The 20532-nt window shown below is 48.3% G+C and overlaps 1 protein-coding gene across 2 annotated transcripts in view; it reads left to right on the top strand.

Moving 5' to 3' along the window:
• LOC141176357 (ATP-binding cassette sub-family A member 9-like) overlaps nt 1-20532 on the top strand; it is a 177788-nt gene that overhangs the window by 107998 nt on the left and 49258 nt on the right. For both annotated transcript variants that reach the window (XM_073660303.1, XM_073660302.1), the window contains 7 exons: nt 4845-4955; nt 5813-5988; nt 6079-6198; nt 6275-6413; nt 9001-9091; nt 9216-9355; nt 19245-19364. In XM_073660303.1, the coding sequence (XP_073516404.1) occupies nt 4845-4955; nt 5813-5988; nt 6079-6198; nt 6275-6413; nt 9001-9091; nt 9216-9355; nt 19245-19364 (897 nt within the window). The remainder of the gene's footprint in view (nt 1-4844; nt 4956-5812; nt 5989-6078; nt 6199-6274; nt 6414-9000; nt 9092-9215; nt 9356-19244; nt 19365-20532) is intronic.

The raw sequence follows: 20532 nt of genomic DNA, 5'->3' as shown, positions 1-20532 counted from the left end.
GTGCCCGTGATCAGATGCCTCCAGATCCTTGCCTGGAGCATACACCATAGCAACCCCAGAGCAAGCACAACTGACCTTCATATCCAGTGCCCGTGATCAGATGCCTTCAGATCCTTGCCTGGAGCATACACCATAGCAACCCCAGAGCAACTACAACTGACCTTCATATCCAGTGCCCGTGATCAGATGCCTTCAGATCCTTGCCTGGAGCATACACCATAGCAACCCCAGAGCAAGCACAACTGACCTTCATATCCAGTGCCCATGATCAGATGCCTTCAGATCCTTGCCTGGAGCATATACCGTAGAAACCCCAGACCAAGCACAACTGACCTTCACATCCAGTGCCCGTGATCAGATGCCTTCAGATCCTTGCCTGGAGCATACACCATAGCAACCCCAGACCAACCACAACTGACCTTCATATCCAGTGCCCATGATCAGATGCCTTCAGATCCTTGCCTGGAGCATATACCGTAGAAACCCCAGACCAAGCACAACTGACCTTCACATCCAGTGCCCGTGATCAGATGCCTTCAGATCCTTGCCTGGAGCATACACCATAGCAACCCCAGACCAAGCACAACTGACCTTCATATCCAGTGCCCGTGATCAGATGCCTTCAGATCCTTGCCTGGAGCATACACCATAGCAACCCCAGACCAAGCACAACTGACCTTCATATCCAGTGCCCGTGATCAGATGCCTTCAGATCCTTGCTTGGAGCATACACCATAGCAACCCCAGACCAACCACAACTGACCTTCATATCCAGTGCCCATGATCAGATGCCTTCAGATCCTTGCCTGGAGCGTACACCATAGCAACCCCAGAGCAAGCACAACTGACCTTCACATCCAGTGCCCGTGATCAGATGCCTTCAGATCCTTGCCTGGAGCATACACCATAGCAACCCCAGAGCAACCACAACTGACCTTCATATCCAGTGCCCGTGATCAGATGCCTTCAGATCCTTGCCTGGAGCATACACCATAGCAATCCCAGACCAACCACAACTGACCTTCATATCCAGTGCCCATGATCAGATGCCTTCAGATCCTTGCCTGGAGCATACACCATAGCTACCCCAGAGCAAGCACAACTGACCTTCATATCCAGTGCCCGTGATCAGATGCCCTCAGATCCTTGCCTGGAGCATACACCACAGCAACCCCAGAGCAAGCACAACTGACCTTCATATCCAGTGCCCGTGATCAGATGCCTTCAGATCCTTGCCTGGAGCATACACCATATCAACCCCAGACCAAGCACAACTGACCTTCATATCCAGTGCCCGTGATCAGATGCCTTCAGATCCTTGCCTGGAGCATATACCATAGCAACCCCAGACCAAGCACAACTGACCTTCATATCCAGTGCCCGTGATCAGATGCCTTCAGATCCTTGCATGGAGCATACACCATAGCAACCCCAGACCAAGCACAACTGACCTTCATATCCAGTGCCCGTGATCAGATGCCTTCAGATCCTTGCCTGGAGCATACACCATAGCAACCCCAGACCAATCACAACTGACCTTCACATCCAGTGCCCGTGATCAGATGCCTCCAGATCCTTGCTTGGAGCATACACCATATCAACCCCAGAGCAACCACAACTGACCTTCATATCCAGTGTCCGTGATCAGATGCCTTCAGATCCTTGCCTGGAGAATACACCATAGCAACCCCAGAGCAACCACAACTGACCTTCATATCCAGTGCCCGTGATCAGATGCCTTCAGATCCTTGCCTGGAGCATACACCATATCAACCCCAGACCAAGCACAACTGACCTTCATATCCAGTGCCCGTGATCAGATGCCTTCAGATCCTTGCCTGGAGCATAGACCATATCAACCCCAGACCAAGCACAACTGACCTTCATATCCAGTGCCCGTGATCAGATGCCTTCAGATCCTTGCCTGGAGCATATACCATAGCAACCCCAGACCAAGCACAACTGACCTTCATATCCAGTGCCCGTGATCAGATGCCTTCAGATCCTTGCCTGGAGCATACACCATAGCAACCCCAGACCAATCACAACTGACCTTCACATCCAGTGCCCGTGATCAGATGCCTCCAGATCCTTGCTTGGAGCATACACCATATCAACCCCAGAGCAACCACAACTGACCTTCATATCCAGTGTCCGTGATCAGACGCCTTCAGATCCTTGCCTGGAGAATACACCATAGCAACCCGAGACCAAGCACAACTGACCTTCATATCCAGTGCCCGTGATCAGATGCCTTCAGATCCTTGCCTGGAGCATACACCATAGCAACCCCAGACCAAGCACAACTGACCTTCATATCCAGTGCCCGTGATCAGATGCCTTCAGATCCTTGCCTGGTGCATACACCATAGCAACCCCAGACCAACCACAACTGACCTTCATATCCAGTGCCCATGATCACATGCCTTCAGATCCTTGCCTGGAGCATACACCATAGCAACCCCAGAGCAAGCACAACTGACCTTCATATCCAGTGCCCGTGATCAGATGCCTTCAGATCCTTGCCTGGAGCATACACCATAGCAACCCCAGACCAAGCACAACTGACCTTCATATCCAGTGCCCGTGATCAGATGCCTTCAGATCCTTGCCTGGAGCATACACCATAGCAACCCCAGACCAACCACAACTGACCTTCATATCCAGTGCCCGTGATCAGATGCCTTCAGATCCTTGCCTGGAGCGTACACCATAGCAACCCCAGAGCAAGCACAACTGACCTTCACATCCAGTGCCCGTGATCAGATGCCTTCAGATCCTTGCCTGGAGCATACACCATATCAACCCCAGACCAAGCACAACTGACCTTCATATCCAGTGCCCGTGATCAGATGCCTTCAGATCCTTGCCTGAAGCATACACCATAGCTACCCCAGAGCAAGCACAACTGACCTTCATATCCAGTGCCCGTGATCAGATGCCTTCAGATCCTTGCCTGGAGCATATACCATAGCAACCCCAGACCAAGCACAACTGACCTTCATATCCAGTGCCCGTGATCAGATGCCTTCAGATCCTTGCATGGAGCATACACCATAGCAACCCCAGACCAAGCACAACTGACCTTCATATCCAGTGCCCGTGATCAGATGCCTTCAGATCCTTGCCTGGAGCATACACCATAGCAACCCCAGACCAAGCACAACTGACCTTCATATCCAGTGCCCGTGATCAGATGCCTTCAGATCCTTGCCTGGAGCATATACCATAGCAACCCCAGACCAAGCACAACTGACCTTCATATCCAGTGCCCGTGATCAGATGCCTTCAGATCCTTGCATGGAGCATACACCATAGCAACCCCAGACCAAGCACAACTGACCTTCATATCCAGTGCCCGTGATCAGATGCCTTCAGATCCTTGCATGGAGCATACACCATAGCAACCCCAGACCAATCACAACTGACCTTCATATCCAGTGCCCGTGATCAGATGCCTTCAGATCCTTGCCTGGAGCATACACCATAGCAACCCCAGACCAAGCACACCTGACCTTCACATCCAGTGCCCGTGATCAGATGCCTTCAGATCCTTGCCTGGAGCATACACCATAGCAACCCCAGACCAAGCACACCTGACCTTCACATCCAGTGCCCGTGATCAGATGCCTTCAGATCCTTGCCTGGAGCATACACCATAGCAACCCCAGACCAAGCACAACTGACCTTCATATCCAGTGCCCGTGATCAGATGCCTTCAGATCCTTGCATGGAGCATACACCATAGCAACCCCAGACCAATCACAACTGACCTTCATATCCAGTGCCCGTGATCAGATGCCTTCAGATCCTTGCCTGGAGCATACACCATAGCAACCCCAGACCAAGCACACCTGACCTTCACATACAGTGCCCGTGATCAGATGCCTTCATATCCTTGCTTGGAGCATACACCATAGCAACCCCAGACCAAGGACAACTGACCTTCATATCCAGTGCCCGTGATCAGATGCCTTCAGATCCTTGCCTGGAGTATACACCATGGCAACCCCATACCAAGCACAACTGACCTTCATATCCAGTGCCCGTGATCAGATGCCTTCAGATCCTTGCCTGGAGCATACACCATACCAACCCCAGACCAAGCACAACTGACCTTCACATCCAGTGCCCGTGATCAGATGCCTTCAGATCCTTGCTTGGAGCATACACCATAGCAACCCCAGACCAAGCACAACTGACCTTCATATCCAGTGCCAGGGATCAGATGCCTTCAGATCCTTGCCTGGAGCATACACCATAGCAACCACAGACCAAGCACAACTGACCTTCATATCCAGTGCCCGTGATCAGATGCCTTCAGATCCGTGCCTGGAGCATACACCATACCAACCCCAGACCAAGCACAGCTGACCTTCATATCCAGTGCCCGTGATCAGATGCCTTCAGATCCTTTCTTGGAGCATACACCATAGCAACCCCAGACCAAGCACAACTAACCTTCATATCCAGTGCCCGTGATCAGATGCCTTCAGATCCTTGCCTGGAACATACACCATAAAAACCCCAGAGCAAGCACAACTGACCTTCATATCCAGTGCCCGTGATCAGATGCCTTCAGATCCTTGCCTGGAGCATACACCATAGCAACCCCAGACCAAGCACAACTGACCTTCATATCCAGTGCCCGTGATCAGATGCCTTCAGATCCTTGCTTGGAGCATACACCATAGCAACCCCAGACCAAACACAACTGACCTTCATATCCAGTGCCCGTGATCAGATGCCTTCAGATCCTTGCCTGGAGCATACACAGTTGATTATAACTTTATATCCTATGCACATTACCAGTAATCAGATTTCTGCCCTCTCTCCAACCCCAGATCTGGATTTAGATGTATATGAAGGACATATTACAGCGCTGCTCGGTCACAGCGGAGCCGGGAAGACAACACTACTGAATATACTGAGTGGGATGAGCAAAGCGTCTGCTGGTGAGATATACTGCTCCTTATAGCTTTGTGTGACCACCACTAGGTGAACACAAAAAGACTTCCCAAGAAACATTCTTTACAGTAAGAGCAAGAAACTTTATCCATCAAGATTTTTCTAGACATAGTGAAACAATTTTCTATCCATAAATCTAGAAATTGGTGACGAGCGTTGAACTTTGTGACAAGTCACGGGTGTGTCAGAGGTGACAGACAGTCGCCCTGCAGTGGGTTGCAGGAGATCTCTACGTTTGGCATTGCAGACAGCTTCTAGATAAGAGGCTGTCTTTAGGTCAGAGCGGCTACCTCACTCTTGCTAATTAGCTCTCTGGCCTGGGTATATATATACCTGGTGTGTCTGAGAGAGAGTCGCCGGCTATATCTATTTCTACTTGTGAAGCTTAGCAGGAGCAGAACTCCCTCCTCTCTGGAGCTTGAGGCCGTGTGCTTATTTGGAGTTCATCTAAAGCTAAGCCATTTCCCCTGTTTTGTCCACCCTTGTTGTCTGTAGAGTTTAGTGGAGGTTGACTAGTGCTCATCTCCTTCCATCCCTAGCCATACGCCAGGGAAAGACAGGGTGAGGCACGCGTGCGGCGATTGCTGAGGAGGCAATATAGGGACGGTAGTTGAGACAGGGTGACGCTAGACCAGACTAGGAGGTCTCCACTTCCCCCCTTTCCCTACTGTCTGGGCTCTCTTTCCCTTTTCCCTCTATTCCTGGCGTGACAACTAGTTACTAGTCTCCAGCTCTGTACAAATAAAGTGAAATCTAAGACAAACTCAATGACAGAGAAGAGAGCGAGGATTTATACATAAATGGGTCATGTAAATGTTCCTTGTTTTATTCCTCCGCTTTGAAGGCTCGGCCTCCATCTACAACCATCAGCTCTCAAGCCCCCGAGACCTGGTGGAAATGCAGAAGATGATCGGATTTTGTCCACAGTGGGATGTAAAGTTTGACTTTTTAACCGTGAGGGAAAATCTGGAATTTTTCTCCAGGATTAAGGGAATAGCTCCTCGAGAGGTGACGTCGGAGGTAGACCCTATATGTACATTATGGGGGGGGCACAATAGACGCATAGGGTTCCAGGTATCTCACGGTTCTGCTTGTTCTTCTATGGTTTAGGTGAGCAAGGTCATCTCTGATTTGGATTTGAACAATATTGAAGGCACAAAAGCGAGCAAGCTCAGCGGTGGCAAGAGGCGGAGGTTGACCCTTGCAATCGCACTATTGGGAAATCCAAAGGTAATGAGGTTTCATTCTTCCACCCTCGTGGTCCACGTTTGGGCAATACTGATATTTATATTTCTGTCTTTCTCAGGTTCTTCTACTTGATGAACCCACCTCTGGTCTTGACCCATTTTCCAGACATCAGGTGTGGTCCACCTTACAGGAGCGTAAAGCTAATCGGGTCACTCTCTTCAGCACACAATTCATGGATGAGGCGGACATCCTCGCTGGTAGGAGATTACACCTCGATTACAAAAATATTGAAACAGCTGAGCATCTCACCTGACGGCAGTGTCTGAGCATCTCACCTGACGGCAGTGTCTGAGCATTTCACCTGACGGCAGTGTCTGAGCATCTCACCTGACGGCAGTGTCTGAGCATCTCACCTGACGGCAGTGTCTGAGCATCTCCCCTGATAGCAGTGTCTGAGCATCTCACCTGACGGCAGTGTCTGAGCATCTCACCTGACGGCGGTGTCTGAGCATCTCACCTGACGGCAGTGTCTGAGCATCTCACCTGACGGCAGTGTCTGAGCATCTCACCTGACGGCAGTGTCTGAGCATCTCACCTGACACCAGTGTTAGAGCATCTCACCTGACGCCAGTGTTAGAGCATCTCACTTGACGCCAGTGTCTGAGCATCTCACCTGACGGCAGTGTCTGAGCATCTCACCTGACGGCAGTGTCTGAGCATTTCACCTGACAGCAGTGTCTGAGCATCTCACCTGACGGCAGTGTCTGAGCATCTCACCTGACGGCAGTGTCTGAGCATCTCACCTGACGGCAGTGTCTGAGCATCTCACCTGACGGCAGTGTCTGAGCATTTCACCTGACGGCAGTGTCTGAGCATCTCACCTGACAGCAGTGTTAGAGCATCTCACCTGACGGCAGTGTTAGAGCATCTCACCTGACGCCAGTGTTAGAGCATCTCACTTGACGCCAGTGTCTGAGCATCTCACCTAACAGTAGTGTCTGAGCATCTCACCTGACGGCAGTGTCTGAGCATCTCACCTGACGGCAGTGTTAGAGCATCTCACCTGACAGCAGTGTTAGAGCATCTCACCTGACGGCAGTGTTAGAGCATCTCACCTGAGGGCAGTGTTAGAGCATCTCACCTGACGGCAGTGTCTGAGCATCTCACCTGACGGCAGTGTCTGAGCATCTCACCTGACGGCAGTGTCTGAGCATCTCACCTGACGGCAGTGTCTGAGCATCTCACCTGACGCCAGTGTCTGAGCATCTCACCTGACACCAGTGTTAGAGCATCTCACCTGACGCCAGTGTTAGAGCATCTCACTTGACGCCAGTGTCTGAGCATCTCACCTGACGGCAGTGTCTGAGCATCTCACCTGACGGCAGTGTCTGAGCATTTCACCTGACAGCAGTGTCTGAGCATCTCACCTGACGGCAGTGTCTGAGCATCTCACCTGACGGCAGTGTCTGAGCATCTCACCTGACGGCAGTGTCTGAGCATTTCACCTGACGGCAGTGTCTGAGCATCTCACCTGACAGCAGTGTTAGAGCATCTCACCTGACGGCAGTGTTAGAGCATCTCACCTGACGCCAGTGTTAGAGCATCTCACTTGACGCCAGTGTCTGAGCATCTCACCTAACAGTAGTGTCTGAGCATCTCACCTGACGGCAGTGTCTGAGCATCTCACCTGACGGCAGTGTCTGAGCATCTCACCTGACGGCAGTGTCTGAGCATTTCACCTGACGGCAGTGTCTGAGCATCTCACCTGACAGCAGTGTTAGAGCATCTCACCTGACGGCAGTGTTAGAGCATCTCACCTGACGCCAGTGTTAGAGCATCTCACTTGACGCCAGTCTCTGAGCATCTCACCTAACAGTAGTGTCTGAGCATCTCACCTGACGGCAGTGTCTGAGCATCTCACCTGACGGCAGTGTCTGAGCATCTCACCTGACGGCAGTGTCTGAGCATCTCACCTGACGGCAGTGTCTGAGCATCTCACCTGACGGCAGTGTCTGAGCATTTCACCTGACGGCAGTGTCTGAGCATCTCACCTGACAGCAGTGTTAGAGCATCTCACCTGACGGCAGTGTTAGAGCATCTCACCTGACGCCAGTGTTAGAGCATCTCACTTGACGCCAGTGTCTGAGCATCTCACCTAACAGTAGTGTCTGAGCATCTCACCTGACGGCAGTGTCTGAGCATCTCACCTGACGGCAGTGTCTGAGCATCTCACCTGACGCCAGTGTTAGAGCATCTCACCTGACAGCAGTGTTAGAGCATCTCACCTGACAGCAGTGTTAGAGCATCTCACCTGACGCCAGTGTTAGAGCATCTCACCTGACGCCAGTGTTAGAGCATCTCACTTGACGCCAGTGTCTGAGCATTTCACCTAACAGTAGTGTCTGAGCATCTCACCTGACGGCAGTGTCTGAGCATCTCACCTGACGGCAGTGTCTGAGCATCTCACCTGACGCCAGTGTTAGAGCATCTCACCTGACAGCAGTGTTAGAGCATCTCACCTGACAGCAGTGTTAGAGCATCTCACCTGACGCCAGTGTTAGAGCATCTCACCTGACGCCAGTGTTAGAGCATCTCACTTGACGCCAGTGTCTGAGCATCTCACCTAACAGTAGTGTCTGAGCATCTCACCTGACGGCAGTGTCTGAGCAAGAAAATCATCGTTGTTTTTCTGCAATTTCCCATTTTTGCAATGTGGATATTGTCAGAGCCGCTTTAAGAGCTGAAACGTCACCTCGACGTGTGATAATAGGCCTCCGGGAAGAGCGGAAGTTCTCTATATTATCACAATCTGTAACATTTTTGTTATAATGTTTCTGCCTCCAGATCGCAAGGTGGTCCTCTCCAAAGGAATGGTGAAATGCGTTGGATCCTCCTTGTTTCTGAAAAGAAAATGGGGAATCGGCTACCACCTGCGGTATGCACGGCGCTGCGCAGCGGTAGCTTTTAGGAGTCTATGTTGTCTCCATTTATCGGTACAGATGCGGGAGACGTTGGGCCGGTTTAGCCATTGTGCTGTTCTTCTCTTTCGTTGTGGGCAGGATGCAGGTGCCTCCATCTTGTAATCCGGACGCCATCACCTCTCTCGTACAAGAACACGTCTCCAGCGCCAAACTCAGCACCCGGAACATAGAGGACCTCACCTTCACACTGCCCTTCCACAAGATGGACTCCTTTCCAGGTACAGTGGAAAACTCTGTAACAGGGATGTCAAACTCAAACAGGGCTAAAATGACAACTTTGGATAAAGTCGCGGGCCAACCAGTATACAGTATAATGGGCACCACATAGTCCTCCATACAGAATAATGGTCCAACATAGTCCTCCATACAGTATAATGGGCACCACATAGTCCTCCATACAGAATAATGGCCCAACATAGTCCTCCATACAGTATAATGGGCACCACATAGTCCTCCATACAGTATAATGGCCCAACATAGTCCTCCATACAGTATAATGGGCACCACATAGTCCTCCATACAGTATAATGGGCTCACATAGCCCTCCATACAGTATAATGGCCCCACATAGTCCTCCATACAGTATTATGGGCCCACATAGTCCTCCATACAGTATAATGGCCTCGCATAGTCCTCCATATTGTATAATAACCCAACATAGTCCTCCATACAGTATAATGGGCCCCCCCAAAGTCCTCCATACAGTATAATGGGCCCCACATAGTCCTCCATACAGTATAATGGGCCCACATAGTCCTCCATACAGTATAATGGGCTCCACATAGTCCTCCATACAGCATAATGGCCCCACATAGTCCTCCATACAGTATAATGGCCCCACATAGTCCTCCATACAGTATAATGGCCTCACATAGTCCTACATACTGTATAATAACCCAACATAGTCCTCCATACAGTATAATGGGCCCCACATAGTCCTCCACACAGTATAATGGGCCCACATAGTCCTGCATACAGTATAATGGGCCCACATTGCCCTCCATACAGTATAATGGGTCCACATAGTCCTTCATACAGTATAATGGCCTTACATAGTCCTCCATACAGTATTATGGGCCCACATAGTCCTCCATACAGTATAATGGCCTCACATAGTCCCCTATACTGTATAATAACCCAACATAGTCCTCCATACATTATAACGGGCCCCACATAGTCCTTCATACAGTATAATGGGCCCACATAGTCCTGCATACAGTATAATGGGCCCACATAGCTCTTCATATAGTATAATGGGCCCACACAGCCTTTCATACAGTATAATGGGCCCACATAGTCCTCCATACAGTATAATGGCCTTACATAGTCCTCCATACGGTATAATGGCCCCACATAGTCCTCCATACAGTATTATGGGCCCACAAAGTCCTCCATACAGTATAATGGGCTCCACATAGTCCTCCATACAGTATTATGGCCTCACATAGTCCTCCATACAGAATAATGGGCCCCACATAGTCCTCCATACAGTATAATGGGCTCCACATAGTCTTCCATACAGTATAATGGCCCCACATAGTCCTCCAAACATTATAAAGGCTCCACATAGTCCTCCATACAGTATAATGGCCCCACATAGTCCTCCATACCGAATAATGGCTCCACATAGTCCTCCATATAGTATAATGGTCCCACATAGTCCTCCATACAGTATAATGGCCCCACATAGTCCTCCATACAGTATAGTGGCTCCACATAGTCCTCCATATAGTATAATGGTCCCACATACTCCTCCATACAGTATAATGGCCCCACATAGTCCTCCATACAGAATAATGGGCCCCACATAGTCCTCCATACAGTATAATGGCCCCACATAGTCCTCCATACAGTATAATGGCCCCACATAGTCCTCCATACAGTATAATGGGCCCCGCATAGTCCTCCGTACAGTATAATGGGCCCCACATAGTCCTGCATACAGTATAATGGCATCACATAGTCCTTCATACAGTATAATGGCCCCACATAGTCCTCCATACAGTATAATGGGCTCCACATAGTCCTCCATACAGTATAATGGCCTCACATAGTCCTCCATACTGTATAATGGTCCCCACATAGTCCTCCATACAGTATAATGGGCCCACATAGTTCTGCATACAGTATAATGGGCCCACATAGCTCTCCATACAGTATAATGGGCTCCACATAGTCCTCCATACAGTATAATGGCCCCACATAGTCCTCCATACAGTATAATGGGCCCACATAGTCCTCCAGACAGTATAATGGGCCCACATAGCCCTTCATTCAGTATAATGGGCCCACATAGTCCTCCATACAGTATAATGGCCCCACATAGTCCTCCATACAGTATTATGGGCCCACATAGTCCTCCATACAGTATAATGGGCTCCACATAGTCCTCCATACAGTATAATGGCCTCACATAGCCCTCCATACAGAATAATGGGCCCCACATAGTCCTCCATACAGTATAATGGGCCCCACATAGTCTTCCATACAGTATAATGGCCCCACATAGTCCTCCATACAGTATAATGGCCCCACATAGTCCTCCATACAGTATAATAGCTCCACATAGTCCTCCATATAGTATAATGGTCCCACATAATCCTCCATACAGTATAATGGTCCCACATAGTCCTCCATACAGTATAATGGATCCACATAGTCCTCCATATAGTATAATGGTCCCACTTAGTCCTCCCTACAGTATAATGGCCCCACATTGTCCTCCATACAGAATAATGGGCCCCACATAGTCCTCCATACAGTATAATGGCCCCACATAGTCCTCCATACAGTATAATGGCCCCACATAGTCCTCCATACAGTATAATGGGCGCCACATAGTACTCCATACATTATAATGAGCTCCACATAGTCCTCCATACAGTATAATGGCCCCACATAGTCCTCCATACAGTATAATGGTCCCACATAGTCCTCCCTACAGTATAATGGCCCCACATAGTCCTCCATACAGTATAATGGGCCCCACATAGTCCTCCATACAGTATAATGGCCCCACATAGTCCTCCATACAGAATAATGGGCCCCACATAGTCCTGCATACAGTATAATGGCCCCACATAGTCCTCCATACAGTATAGTGGCCCCACATAGTCCTCCATACAGTATAATGGTCCCACATAGTCGTCCATACAGTATAATGGACCCCACATAGTCCTCCATACAGTATAATGGGCTCCACATAGTCCTCCATACAGTATAATGGCCTCACATAGTCCTCCATACTGTATAATGGTCCCCACATAGTCCTCCATACAGTATAATGGGCCCACATAGTTCTGCATACAGTATAATGGGCCCACATAGCTCTCCATACAGTATAATGGGCTCCACATAGTCCTCCATACAGTATAATGGCCCCACATAGTCCTCCATACAGTATAATGGGCCCACATAGTCCTCCAGACAGTATAATGGGCCCACATAGCCCTTCATTCAGTATAATGGGCCCACATAGTCCTCCATACAGTATAATGGCCCCACATAGTCCTCCATACAGTATTATGGGCCCACATAGTCCTCCATACAGTATAATGGGCTCCACATAGTCCTCCATACAGTATAATGGCCTCACATAGCCCTCCATACAGAATAATGGGCCCCACATAGTCCTCCATACAGTATAATGGGCCCCACATAGTCTTCCATACAGTATAATGGCCCCACATAGTCCTCCATACAGTATAATGGCCCCACATAGTCCTCCATACAGTATAATAGCTCCACATAGTCCTCCATATAGTATAATGGTCCCACATAATCCTCCATACAGTATAATGGTCCCACATAGTCCTCCATACAGTATAATGGATCCACATAGTCCTCCATATAGTATAATGGTCCCACTTAGTCCTCCCTACAGTATAATGGCCCCACATTGTCCTCCATACAGAATAATGGGCCCCACATAGTCCTCCATACAGTATAATGGCCCCACATAGTCCTCCATACAGTATAATGGGCGCCACATAGTACTCCATACATTATAATGAGCTCCACATAGTCCTCCATACAGTATAATGGCCCCACATAGTCCTCCATACAGTATAATGGTCCCACATAGTCCTCCCTACAGTATAATGGCCCCACATAGTCCTCCATACAGTATAATGGGCCACACATAGTCCTCCATACAGTATAATGGCCCCACATAGTCCTCCATACAGAATAATGGGCCCCACATAGTCCTGCATACAGTATAATGGCCCCACATAGTCCTCCATACAGTATAGTGGCCCCACATAGTCCTCCATACAGTATAATGGTCCCACATAGTCCTCCATACAGTATAATGGACCCCACATAGTCCTCCATACAGTATAATGGCCCCAAATACTCCTCCATACAGTATAATGGCTCCACATAGTCCTCCATACAGTATAATGGCCCCATATAGCCCTCCATACAGTATAATGGGCCCCACATAGTCCTCCATACAGTATAATGGCCCCACATAGTCCTCCATACAGTATAATGACCCCACATAGTCCTCCATACAGTATAATGGCCCCACATAGTCCTCCATACAGTATAATGGCCCCACATAGTCCTCCATACTGTATAATAACCCCACATAGTCCTCCATACTGTATAATAACCCAACATAGTCCTCCATACAGTATAATGGGCTCCACATAGTCCTCCATACAGTATAATGGGCCCCACATAGTCCTCCCTACAGTATAATGGCCCAACATTGTCCTCCATACAGAATAATGGGCCCCACATAGTCCTCCATACAGTATAATGGCCCCACATAGTCCTCCATACAGTATAATGGCCCCACATAGTCCTCCATACAGTATAATGGGCGCCACATAGTACTCCATACATTATAATGGCCCCACATAGTCCTCCATACAGTATAATGGGCCACACATAGTCCTCCATACAGTATAATGGCCCCACATAGTCCTCCATACAGAATAATGGGCCCCACATAGTCCTGCATACAGTATAATGGCCCCACATAGTCCTCCATACAGTATAGTGTCCCCACATAGTCCTCCATACAGTATAATGGTCCCACATAGTCCTCCATACAGTACAATGGACCCCACATAGTCCTCCATACAGTATAATGGCCCCAAATACTCCTCCATACAGTATAATGGCTCCACATAGTCCTCCATACAGTATAATGGCCCCATATAGCCCTCCATACAGTATAATGGCCCCACATAGTCCTCCATACAGTATAATGGCCCCACATAGTCCTCCATACAGTATAATGGGCCCCACATAGTCCTCCATACTGTATAATGGCCGCACATAGTCCTCCATACAGAATAATGGCTCCACATAGTCCTCCATACAGTATAATGGCCCCACATAGCCCTCCATACAGTATAATGGGCCCCACATACTCCCCCATACAGTATAATGGCCCCACATAGTCCTTCATACAGTATAATGGCCCCACATAGTCCTCCATACAGTATAATGGCCCCACATAGTCCTCCATACAGTATAATGGCTCAACATAGTCCTCCATACAGTATAATGGTCCCACATAGTCCTCCATACGGTATAATAACCCAACATAGTCCTCCATACAGTATAATGGGCTCCACATAGTCCTCCATACAGTATAATGGCCTCACATAGTCCTCCATATTGTATAATAACCCAACATAGTCCTCCATGCAGTATAATGGGCCCCCCATAGTCCTCCGTACAGTATAATGGGACCCACATAGTCCTCCATACAGTATAATGGCCTCACATAGTCCTCCATACAGTATAATGGCCCCACATAGTCCTCCATACAGTATAATGGGCTCCACATAGTCCTCCATACAGTATAATGGCCTCACATAGTCCTCCATACTGTATAATGGTCCCCACATAGTCCTCCATACAGTATAATGGGCCCACATAGTTCTGCATACAGTATAATGGGCCCACATAGCCCTGCATACAGTATAATGGGTCCACATAGTCCTCAATACAGTATAATGGGCCCACATAGCCCTTCATTCAGTATAATGGGCCCACATAGTCCTCCATACAGTATAATGGCCCCACATAGTCCTCCATACAGTATTATGGGCCCACATAGTCCTCCATACAGTATAATGGGCTCCACATAGTCCTCCATACAGTATAATGGCCTCAGATAGCCCTCCATACAGAATAATGGGCCCCACATAGTCCTCCATACAGTATAATGGGCCCCACATAGTCCTCCATACAGTATAATGGGCTCCACATAGTCCACCATACAGAATAATGGGCCCCACATAGTCCTCCATACAGTATTATAGGCCCCACATAGCCCTCCATACAGTATAATGGCCCCACATAGTCCTCCATACAGTATAATGGGCCCACTTAGTCCTCCATACAGTATAATGGGCCCCACATAGTCCTCCATACAGTATAATGGCCCCACATAGTCCTCCATACTATATAATGGGCTCCACATAGTCCTCCATACAGTATAATGGGCCCCACATAGTCCTCCATACAGTATAATGGGCCCCATATAGTCCTCCATACAGTATAATGGCCCCACATAGTCCTCCATACAGTATAATGGCCCCACATAGTCCTCCATACAGTATAATGGCCCCACATAGTCCTCCATACGGTATAATGGGCCCCACATAGTCCTCCATACGGTATAATGGGCCCCACATAGTCCTCCATACGGTATAATGGGCCCCACATAGTCCTCCATACAGTATAATGGGCCCCACATAGTCCTCCATACAGTATAATGGCCCCACATAGTCCTCCATACAGTATAATGGGCCCCACATAGTCCTCCATATAGTATAATGGGCCTCACATAGTCCTCCATACAGTATAATGGGCCCCACATAGTCCTCCATACAGTATAATGGCCCTACATAGTCCTCCATACAGTATAATGGCCCCACATAGCCCTTCATACAGTATAATGGCCCCACATAGCCCTCCATACAGTATAATGGGCCCCACATAGTCCTCCATACAGTATAATGGGCCCCACATAGTCCTCCATACAGTATAATGGGCCCCACATAGTCCTCCATACAGTATAATGGGCCCCACATAGTCCTCCATACAGTATAATGGGCCCCACATAGTCCTCCATACAGTATAATGGGCCCCACATAGTCCTCCATACAGTATAATGGCCCCACATAGTCCTCCATACAGTATAATGGCCCCACATAGCCCTCCATACAGTATAATGGCCCCACATAGCCCTCCATACAGTATAATGGGCCCCACATAGTCCTCCATACAGTATAATGGGCCCCACATACTCCTCCATACAGTATAATGGGCCCCACATACTCCTCCATACAGTATAATGGGCCCACATAGTCCTCCATACAGTATAATGGGCTCCACATAGTCCTCCATACAGTATAATGGCCCCACATAGTCCTCCATACAGTGTAATGGCCCCACATAGCCCTCCATACAGTTTATAGGCTCCACATAGCCCTCCATACAGTTTATAGGCCCCACATAGTCCTCCATACAGTATAATGGCCCCACATAGTCCTCCATACAGTATAATGGGCTCCACATAGTCCACCATACAGAATAATGGGCCCCACATAGTCCTCCATACAGTACTATAGGCCCCACATAGCCCTCCATACAGTATTATAGGCCCCACCTAGCCCTCCATACAGTATAATGGGCCCCACTTAGTCCTCCATACAGTATAATGGCCCCACATAGTCCTCCATACAGTATAATGACCCCACCTAGTCCTCCATACAGTATAATGGCCCCACATAGTCCTCCATACGGTATAATGGGCCCCACATAGTCCTCCATACAGTATAATGGGCCCCACATAGTCCTCCATACAGTATAATGGGCCCCACATAGTCCTCCATACAGTATAATGGCCCCACATAGTCCTCCATACAGTATAATGGGCCCCACATAGTCTTCCATACAGTATAATGGGCCCCACATAGTCCACCATACAGTATAATTGGCCCCACATAGTCCTCCATACAGTATAATGGCCCCACATAGTCCTCCATACAGTATAATGGCCCCACATAGCCCTCCATACAGTATAATGGCCCCACATAGCCCTCCATACAGTATAATGGCCCCCACATAGTGCTCCATACAGTATAATGGCCACACATAGTCCTCCATACAGTATAATGGGCCTCACATAGTCCTCTATACAGTATAATGGCCTCACATAGTCCTCCATACAGTATAATGGCCCCACATAGTCCTCCATACAGTATAATGGGCCCCACATAGTCCTCCATACAGTATAATGGGCCCACATAGTCCTCCATACAGTATAATAGGCTCCACATAGTCCTCCATACAGTATAATGGCCCCACATAGTCCTCCATACAGTATAATGGCCCCACATAGCCCTCCATACAGTTTATTGGCCCCACATAGACCTCCATACAGTATAATGGCCCCACATAGTCCTCCATACAGTATAATGGGCTCCACATAGTCCTCCATACAGAATAATGGGCCCCACATAGTCCTCCATACAGTATTATAGGCCCCACATAGCCCTCCATACAGTATAATGGCCCCACATAGTCCTCCATACAGTATAATGGGCTCCACATAGTCCTCCATACAGAATAATGGGCCCCATATAGTCCTCCATACAGTATTATAGGCCCCACATAGTCCTCCATACAGTATAATGGTCCCACATAGTCCTCCCTACAGTATAATGGCCCCACATAGTCCTCCATACAGTATTATAGGCCCAACATAGTCCTCCATACAGTATAATGGTCCCACATAGTCCTCCATACAGTATAATGGCCCCACATAGTCCTCCATACAGTATAATGGCCCCACATAGTCCTCCATATAGTATAATGGTCCCACATAGTCCTCCATACAGTATAATGGCCCCACATAGTCCTCCATACAGTATAATGGGTCCACATAGTCCTCCACACACTATAATGGCCCACATAGTCCTCCATACAGTATAATGGGCCCCACACAGTCCACCATACAGTATAATGGGCCCCACATAGTCCTCCATACAGTATAATGTGCCCCAGATAGTCCTCCATACAGTATAATGGCCCACATAGTCCTCCATACAGTATAATGGCCCCACATAGTCCTCCATACAGTATAATGGTCCCACATAGTCCTCCATACAGTATAATGGCCCCACATAGTCCTCCATACAGTATAATGGCCTCACATAGTCCTCCATACAGTGTAATGGCCTCACATAGTCCTCCATACAGTGTAATGGCCCCACATAGTCCTCCATACAGTGTAATGGCGCCACATAGTCCTCCATACAGTGTAATGGCGCCACATAGTCCTCCATACAGTATTATGGCTCCACATAGTCCTCCATACAGTATAATGGGCCCCACATAGTCCTCCATACAGTATAATGGGCCCCACATAGTCCTCCATACAGTATAATGGGCCCCACATAGTCCTCCATACAGTATAATGGGCCCCACATAGTCCTCCATACAGTATAATGGCTCCACATAGTCCTCCATACAGTATAATGGCTCCACATAGTCCTCCATACAGTATAATGGCCCCACATAGTCCTCCATACAGTATAATGGCCCCACATAGTCCTCCATACAGCATAATGGCGCCACATAGTCCTCCATACAGTATAATGGGCCCCACATAGTCATCCATACAGTATAATGGGTCCACATAGTCCTCCATACAGTGTAATGGCGCCACATAGTCCTCCATACAGTATAATGGCCCCACATAGTCCTCCATACAGTATAATGGCTCCACATAGTCCTCCATACAGTATAATGGCCCCACATAGTCCTCCATACAGTATAATGGCCCCACATAGTCCTCCATACAGCATAATGGTGCCACATAGTCCTCCATACAGTATAATGGGCCCCACATAGTCATCCATACAGTATAATGGGTCCACATAGTCCTCCATACAGTGTAATGGCGTCACATAGTCCTCCATACATGTGTCATGGGCAAAATAAAACCACCCTGCGGGGCAGATTTGGCCCACGGTTAGTGTTTCCCATGTATGGTCTATAACAATGCCGGCTTATTACCTCTCCCCGATCTGATCACAACCATGATGGGAAGATTTGTGAATATTTCCCCAGATCTGTTCTCTCACCTGGATGAGCGCGTGGGTGCGGACATCGTGAGTTACGGAGTGTCCATCACCACGCTGGACGACGTCTTCCTGAAACTGGAGGGACAGGAGGAGATTGAGAAGGGAGGTAAATGTGGTCATGGTGCATTCGCTGGAGTAAGTTCACACTGATGTTATGTCTGAAACTCACATAACAATGACTTTACTTGCATTGTGGTCCTTGAGGCTTTATAAGGACACCCTTTGGAGGTGTTGTGGTGAAAGGGTTAATGGTTATTTTCCTCTTGATATGCAAAGTTGTGAAGATGTCAATGTCAGCATCCCTGGTGGTCTAGGGTAGTAGAAGGGTTAATAACATTTCTGGTGGTCTAGAGTAGTAGATGGGTTAATAACATTTCTGATGGTCTAGGGTAGTAGATGGGTTAATGATATACCTGGTGTTTTGGGGTAGTAGATGGGTTACTGGTAACATCCCTGGTGGTCTAGGGTAGTAGATGGGTTAATGATACCATCCCTGGTGGTCTAAGGTGGTAGATGGGTTACTGGTAACATCTCTGGTGGTCTAGGGTAGTGGATGGGTTAATGATATACCTGGTGTTTTGGGGTAGTAGATGGGTTAATGATTACATCCCTGCTGGTCTAAGGTAGTAGATTGGTTATTGGTAACATCCCTGGTGGTCTAGGGTAGTAGATTGGTTAATGATATCATCCCTGGTGGTCTAAGGTAGTAGATGCGTTAATGATACCATTACTGGTGGTCTAAGGTAGTAGATGGGTTACTGGTAACATCTCTGGTGGTCTAGGGTAGTAGATGGGTTAATAATATCATGTCAGGGGGTCTAAGGTAGTAGATGGGTTAATAACATCTGGTGGTCTAGGGTAGTACATGGGTTAAAGATAACATTTCTGGTGGTCTAGGGTAGTGGATGGGTTAATGATATACCTGGTGTTTTTGGGTAGTAGATGGGTTAATGATACCATCCCTGATGGTCTAAGGTAGTAGATTGGTTACTGGTAACATCCCTGGTGGTCTAGGGTAGTAGATGGGTTAATGATATCATCCCTGGTGGTCTAAGGTAGTAGATTGGTTACTGGTAACATCCCTGGTGGTCTAGGGTAGTAGCTGGGTTAATGATATCATCCCTGGTGGTCTAAGGTGGTAGATGGGTTACTGCTAACATCTCTGGTGGTCTAGGGTAGTAGATGGGTTAATGATATCATGTCAGGGGGTCTAAGGTAGTAGATGGGTTAAAGATAACATTTCTGGTGGTCTAGGGTAGTGGATGGGTTAATGA

This window comes from Phyllobates terribilis, unplaced genomic scaffold, assembly GCF_046119375.1.
Source record: "Phyllobates terribilis strain yellow unplaced genomic scaffold, ASM4611937v1 Scaffold_25__1_contigs__length_18738178, whole genome shotgun sequence".
In the NCBI taxonomy this organism is placed as follows: domain Eukaryota; kingdom Metazoa; phylum Chordata; class Amphibia; order Anura; family Dendrobatidae; genus Phyllobates; species Phyllobates terribilis.
This window is presented reverse-complemented; position numbering and strand designations above follow the sequence as displayed.